General features: G+C 48.5%; 1 protein-coding gene across 2 annotated transcripts in view; it reads right to left on the reverse strand.

Annotated features, from left to right (window-relative positions):
* COLGALT2 (collagen beta(1-O)galactosyltransferase 2) overlaps positions 1 to 7,438 on the reverse strand; it is a 74,687-nt gene extending 67,249 nt beyond the window's left edge. Inside the window, exon 1 of one of the 2 annotated variants that reach the window (XM_067535105.1) lies at positions 7,326 to 7,438. Coding sequence is in view for 1 of the 2 variants with exons in the window: in XM_067535104.1 (XP_067391205.1) it covers positions 2,114 to 2,373 (260 nt within the window). In the remaining variant the exon portion in view is untranslated. Of the gene's footprint in view, positions 1 to 2,113; positions 2,794 to 7,325 lie in introns of those variants that run through there. The other variant, XM_067535104.1, reaches the window with a different exon arrangement.
* Between the last annotated feature and the right edge of the window lie 39 nt (positions 7,439 to 7,477).

The raw sequence follows: 7,477 nt of genomic DNA on the forward strand, positions 1-7,477 counted from the left end.
TAAAAACTTCGACAGTAAGTGTACACACTCAAAAACTACATGAGAAGATGATTTAACTTTTGACACAGCCTGAGAAAAACAAGGAAAAATGGCCATTAAAATGGAATGGCCATAAATATTCTTCAACACTTACATACAGCCAGTTTTCTGAAGGCACTCATGTGGCTGGGCATTGGAAGCACTGTGTCCTCTGGATTTTGGAAACTTTTGTCACAACTTTATGTACTTGCAGGGGGGCCCAACTGTGTCTGGCCTGTCAACAGGTGCTTAAGCAGAGGGCTCAAGAAAACTCTCTTCTTTCATGCCTCCCACACAAGACGTAGCCCCAACAGCAGTCCTGGGGATTTCTCTTTGATAGCACCTCCACAGGCACTAGCCTCTCCCAAAGGAGCAAAGAAAGTAGGAAAGGAAGCAGGGATATGGCCAGCTGCATTAGTGAGCTCCCATTACACCCACCTACATAAAATAGACTGTGCTGCCCAGGAGCTAGGTGAGGCATTGTAGTTCCCTGAGACACAAGAGATGATCCTGGCAATTATAGGCCAGTAAGCCTAACTTCAGTACATTTCTTTGGATTTATACAAATACTGAAAGGTGCTTATTCATATGTTTTAAGCACCCCTAATATCACACAACTATTTCAACGTAACTAAAGAACATGACCTGAAGAAGAACTCTGTGTAGCGCAAAAGCTTGTCTTTCATCAACAGAAGTTGGTCCAATAAAAGATATTACCTCTCCCTCCTGTTCTCTCTAATAACTTAAGTATTGCAGTTCAATTGGTAGAATAAGGGCAACAATATAATAGCAATTTGTCTCTACAAAGACTTTGGCTTTACAGTTAGGCTCCGGGACTGGATTTTTGCATAGGAATCAAGCATTTTCCCCAACAATCAAAACGGTGCAGGTGAGCAAGCTTCCATCAAAACCTGCAATTTTGCAACAAAACTGTGGTTTCAGTCAGTTTTTCCTGACTGTAAAAACGTGAGCCATAATCCCCACTTCTGCTTTATGTGCCAGGCTCTGCCCTCCCAAATGCACCATTGCCTATCTACCTCCAACACATTCATGGCTTTTATAGCCAGTACATATATTCCATAGTCTGGGATGCATGTGCTGCCTGCAACATACTGGAAAGGCTAGTAGACATCTGCTCCTGGTTTAATGTATTGAGCCATGTGGGGACTAGGGAGGTTGTAGAGAAGGGAATTAATTTTGGAACCGTCCCCACATAGCATGAATGGGGCGGAGTTACTCCTAGAGCCTGAGCCACGCTGTCAGCTTCTTCCAAGAAAACCCTTTCTCCATAGGAAGCAGTAGCTCCAGGGAAAGTTTACAGCTAAGAACACAAAGGGTTAGACAAAGCTTTGCTCTCATCCTTATCCCAACCAAGGCAGTAGGGAAAGATCCTCGTTTCCAGTAGAACAGGTAGGGCTAGGAAATCACAGCCCAGAGAAGGATCAGTTGGAAGCCCCTGGCTGATGCCTCTTGCCTGAAGAGGTGTAGTTTCTCTTGCTCAAGTTATCAGCAGTCCTGAAACGCAGGGACCCCTCACATGTTCAGCAAAGACAAAGACCCCTTGCCCTAGATCAATGGTTTTCAATCTCTGAGCAGCAGACCCTTAGGGGTCTGAAGACCATGTCTAAGCTTTCCACGCACCTCTAGTCGAAATGTCTTACCGATCCGCAAATGAAAAAAGGTTGAAAACTACTGTCCTAGATCCCTGCAGTGCAGGAGGCAACCGGCCATTTGTTCCCTTGCTTTATTCCTATTATCGTCCTGGCTTCTACCCTGTCCCCCCCTTAACCTGCCCCCCTTAACCGACCTCTGCCCTGCCCCCCTTCCCGTGTCCGCCCCCCTCAACCGACCTCTGCCCTGCCCCCCTTCCCGTGTCCGCCCCCACCCCCTTTCGCTGCCATCCTGGCCTTGCCCCACCCGCACTCGCTAGACAGACGCCGCCCGGCAACTGCCTAGAAACTTTTCTCTCCCCTCACCCCCCTCCTCCGGCCCCTCAGCGCTTCCCCCGGACTCCGCAGAGGCCCCGCTCGGCTCCCCCTAGCGCGGGCGAGGGGCGAGGCACCCCGCCGCGGAGCGGGACCCCGGCCCGCCTTACCAGATGGCCAGCCGGCTCTTGGGGTAACGCAGCCGCTCGAGACAGCCCAGGCAGCGGGGCAGCGCGTGGGCAGCGTTGCGGGCGATGAGGGCGATGAAGACGGTGGGCTTCTGCCGCGCGGACTCCGGGAACGGGGCCGAGCCCTCCGGCTGCTCCGGGGGAAAGCTGGCGCCGCAGCCGCTCCTCGCCCACAGCAAGCTGCCCAGTAGCAGCAGCAGCCGGAGCCGCGAGCGGGAGAGGAGAGCGGGCCGGGCAGCCATGGTGCGGAGCGGGTGGGCAGCTCCTCGGTCGGAGAATGAATCCCCCCAGGCAGTCTGCAGACTGACTGCAGCAGGCAGCAGTAGCGCTGGACTGGGCTGGGCTGAGCTGAGCCTCGGCTCGCTCCTTGGCGATGAGGGGAAATGCTGGTCCTCGCTGCGCGGCGCACACCGGTGTGCTGCCTGCAGCGGGCTGGAGCTGGGAGTAGGGCTGCGCGCACACGCGCCCCTTTGCTAACCTAAGCTCCCTCTGGCTGCCAGGAGCCATCCCGGTGCACAGCCCCTCAGCTCTGAGCAACGAAAACACTCCTTTTTCTGTCCCGCCCCCTCCATCTCAAAAAACAAACAAACAAACAAACAAAAAAACAAAACAAAAAAAACCCCAGAAAGCAGATTTCCAAATGAATCTTGAACATTTACCAACCCCCAAAACTAGTCCACCCTCCTGATGATCATAACAAAATCTAATCTTGTACTAACAGCCTGTCCAAAAAAGAAAAGTAAAAAATTAATGAAACCAAAGCCCCATAAATTGGGCAAGCAGAATTTTGCAAGGCTGTCATCAAGTGTGCAATCCCTGTTTCCTGTGCACTCAAAATTCATGAAGACTTCAGAGAAAGTACTGCGTGCATTAAGTGTATGTATCCAGCTTTTATAGCTTTACAATAGAGTAATCTATACACCTACTTAACAATTGTTGATTATTTTATAATTGCACCCTGCGTTTTATAAAATATGGCTCCCATTCAGCACAGCCATTAAATCCCATTGAAGATAAGTGCTTTGCAGAGTTTCGGCCTGTGGAATGGCAAGAGTTAAAAAAGGTTAGTTTAACAATGAAAATACCAACCCAACAATTTGAATACTGAAAAGAAACATTTTGAAAAGAGCCTTACACAGTTAAAGCAACATACACAGGGATCTCTTCCCACAGAAGAGGGTGAACAAGACCTGCTCTGCTTCCGCAGTCAGGTCTCATCCATCTTCCACCTCCAGGTCCTGCAGAGATTCCTTTATGGTGTAGGTAGCATTGAACACGGTGGCACAAGCTTTCCTCCGCTATCTCCAAGGGCTCCGATATGACCAGCAACTCTTCTACCTCCATCTGAGGGATCTCCCGTAAGACCTCTCTAAGCTGCTGGTCTTTTACCAAGACCTACTCAGGACCTGGAAGTTAGTCTCAGCAACCAGATCCACAGCAGATGCCAAGGGGAGGACCGCCTTGCAGAGCCCTTGCTGCACAATACCTCCACCTCAGTGTGCTGGAAATTGGTCTTGGCTGGTACCACCAGGATCGGAGACCTCTGGGACTACAACTGGAGGGACTGGGTGGACCCCTGGCTCTCAGCTGGCACATGGGGCACTCCACCCTGGGGTCCCCGGTTGTGTACTCAAGCAAGTGATGGCAGCTTTATCGCCCACCTCTTGTGCTTTCCTTGAGCGGGTCCTGCAGGAGGGTGCTTTCTACCCACACCTCACCCTTGGCCCTCCAGACCTTACCATCAGGCCAATGCCCCACGAGCCTCCCCAGCTACCCCCTACACACCACCTGAGCCCACTGCATGACATGCAGCCGGTCCATCTCTGAACCATGCCTAGGAAACACTTATACATGCTTGTGCTCCATATCCTTCACCCATGGAGGGTGAGGAATCTCGGTGAGCCAGGCCATATTCCACCTTGGTCTCACAGCCATCAGGGATATTAATTGGCTACTCCTTCACGGATCTGTGAGCATAGGCATGTACCTGGCACAGTTCACCATCTTCCCCGACACCTGTCCCTTTTGCAGCAAAAGGGGGACCCTGGGCACATCTACCATGTTGCATGCACCAGGTTGCAGTTCCTTCTTCAGCTCCTCCAAAATCTTCTCCTTAAATTCTGGCTGCAGTTTCCCCTGCACCTCCTGATCTATGCACACCCCATCCATGGCCCCAAGAAATCACAAGACCTCCTTGCCAACCTCCTCCTGGCACTAGCCAAGGTGGCCGTCCACCATACCAGGAGGAGGAATCTGGACAGGGAGATACTCTGTGACTGTGGGACTTACTTCTGATCCTCCTTTAAGTCACGTCTCCAGGCAGAATTCCTCTGGACTGTGTCCACTGGCTCCTTGGACATCTTCAAGGAGCACTGGGTGCTGTCCAGGGTTCTCTGCTCAATGTCCCCTCTGGTTCCCTCCTTTTGAACCTGTGTGAGTCTCACTCTCATCCCTCTTTTTTCATTTGTTGTCCCCCATAATCTTTGGATGTCTGGGTCCAGCAGCTCCTCCCCTTAGGGTGGGGATTGTGCCCACCCATCCCCAGACCCTGAATAGGTACATAGGGTTCTCTTACTCCACTACTTACCTGCTGCTATCTCTGGGAGAGAAGGCAGTCACTAATTTACAGCACACAGCCATACTTCATAGCAATCAAGGAAAGGAAGTTATTTTGCACTTTTGTACAGTGTTTTACAAATAGGTGCCTTGGAGTATCCAGATAAGTAGGCTAGTATTCTGTAACTAAAAGAAACTGCAGGAGAAAATTTAGATAAGCAGAATGCAATTATCCAAGTTGGAATTTAGGTAGGACACTAAAATATTCACTGCATTTCATTAACTCATTCCCCTTCCTCATCTCCAAAACGTTCCCATGAATAACCCTGGAAGGACCATCAATGCAACAGATTACAGTTTAACAACACCATCCACAGCTCCCACCATAATGATTTAAATTTGGGGGTCATGATCTTAAAAAGAACATATTCCCAGATCCACAAAGGTATTTAGGCTCTTAAATAGAAGTTAGGGGCCTAAATATCTTTGTGGATCTGAGAGACAAGGTGGATGAGGTAATATTTTTTTTGGACCAACTTTTGTTGGTGAGAGAGACAAGCTTTCGAGCTTACACGGAGCTCTGCTTCAGGTCTGGGAAAGGTACTCAAAGGCCTGGTCTACACTAGAGTGTTTTGTTGACAAAAGTCACCTTTTGTTGACAAAACAATCCTGGTATACACACTGCAATGACCCTTTTGTCGACAAAACTGCTGTGTTTTCTCGACAAAATAAAACCACCTTGATGAGAGGTGTATAGCTTTTTGCAAGACACTTTTAGTGACAAATCATCAGTGTAGACGCTGCTGTATATTTTTGTCACAGTAATCGACCTCCAGAAATGTCCCACGATGCCAATCCTGACCACTCTGGACATCTGTTTGCACTCCGCTGATCTGCATCCATGCTGCTCCATGCTCCTCTCCCCCATCCCAGAATTCCTAGTGGCAGAAGCTGCCGAGTTGCATGGTGGGATAGCTGCCCATGATGCACTGCTCTCACTGTCGATATTACAGCACCAAGTGTGGATGTGTTTTTGCGACAAAATGAGTGATGTGCAGATGGGCGCAAGCGCTGTAATTATAGCGCTTTTTTATAACCAAAAAAACTATCGTCATCGAAACTTTCTAGTGTAGACAAGGCCAAAGTGTCACAGCAAAATACAAGATTGAACAGAGTTTCCCATAAACAGTTAGCATATTTTCTAAGGGACCACTCAATGTGAAGTGACCCATTAACACCCCCTATAGTCTTAGGGTCAGTAATAGAGATCACTCTCTCCCAGAAGGAAGTGGAGGGTAGGGAAGGAAGAGACATAACTCCTTCCTTGGGCAGCGCAGCCCCTCCATCACACAGAGCTAAATGTAAAGGGACAACCTAGCTCTAACCTATTTTAGTTAATTCACTATGGGATGTTTTCAAAAGGTTGAACATGACTTTAGCTACACAATGCACTAGCTTTAACAGAAGCCATGTTTAAACACTTTTCACATTACTTGGTTCTTTGTCTTTTGTTAATGACAACAAATGACCTTTTGGAACAGCAGTTACCATTCCAAATCAGAGGCCATGTTTACACTAGCGAGCTTACAGTGGCACGTCTGTACCGATGCAGCTGTGCTGCTGTAAGATTGCTTGTGTAGCCGCTCTATGCTGACAGGAGAGAGCTCTCCTGTCAACAATAAAACCACCTCCAGGAGTGGCAGTGGCTATGTGAGGGGGGAAGCTCCCCTGATGATATAGCACTGTGCACACTCTTTCACACTCCTGAATGACATAAGTTTTGCCAACATAAGTGGTAGTGTAGACATGGCTAGACTGTCTAGCAAAGTATCCTGCTTCCAGCAGCATCTGATGCTTTCAACGAAGGCAGCTCTTCTTCAATGCTCCTTTCCCCAACCCACTCCCCATCTATCCACACAAACTCCCCTGGCCAGTTGTGTTGTGCTGGTATATGGGAATAATTCTTTCCAACTCTTGTAGGACATTAGTTTACACTCTGATGCATGAGGCATATTTGTCTACATATAATATGGGTCTGACACTGGAGTAGTGATCAGACATTCAACTTTATTTCCTACTCCCAATAATATGGGTCAGGGTTACAAAAGGCCAGATTGCTGATACATGGTGGGAGGCAGCAGCTACTGCTACAAACTCATATAATTGTGTTGTTTATTAGTGGACAAAAAATATCCCATTGTTTTTTAAAATCCAGCCAGTGCATTTGGCTCACGGCCCAATCCTGCTGTAACAGAACTGTTAGTCACCTCAATGGTTGAGGTACTAGCCCCTATAAGTCAGGTTCAAAAAAGGCAGGGGACAACAACTATTCTGGTCATGGGGAAGCAACTAACAGATTTTCCTTTGGCCCCAGGTCCCAAGGAAATAAAACAAATGCAGGCATCTTCCTTGAGTTTATTCCAGGTGTCCATATCAAACAGATAGGAACAGATTGACAATGGGTATTCTTTCTGGTAGTACTACAGTCCCCATTAGTTCAGGCAGGCAGCAAATCCCCTGATACCTAGTTCAGGTGTGCTGTTTCCTGGATCAGCTGGAGAGCAGCTTCTTTCCCCTACTAGGAACATACCACCCACAAGCCTGGGAAGCCTCTATTGTCTTCTATTTCTTTCCTTACCTAGGAGGCACAGTTGTCCATTCCTCTTTCCAGAAGCCAAACAAGCTACAGCTGCCAGCTCTTCCCTCCAGGTCTGGTAGCTCAGACAGTCTTTGAAAACCATCCACCTCTTTTATGCACACTGAAGGCTTTAGCCTCTTTGTTGGTTACAA

The sequence above is a fragment of the Emydura macquarii genome, unplaced genomic scaffold (assembly GCF_026122565.2).
Source record: "Emydura macquarii macquarii isolate MOO-44397 ecotype Brisbane River unplaced genomic scaffold, CSIRO-AGI_Emac_v2 contig_3477, whole genome shotgun sequence".
In the NCBI taxonomy this organism is placed as follows: domain Eukaryota; kingdom Metazoa; phylum Chordata; order Testudines; family Chelidae; genus Emydura; species Emydura macquarii.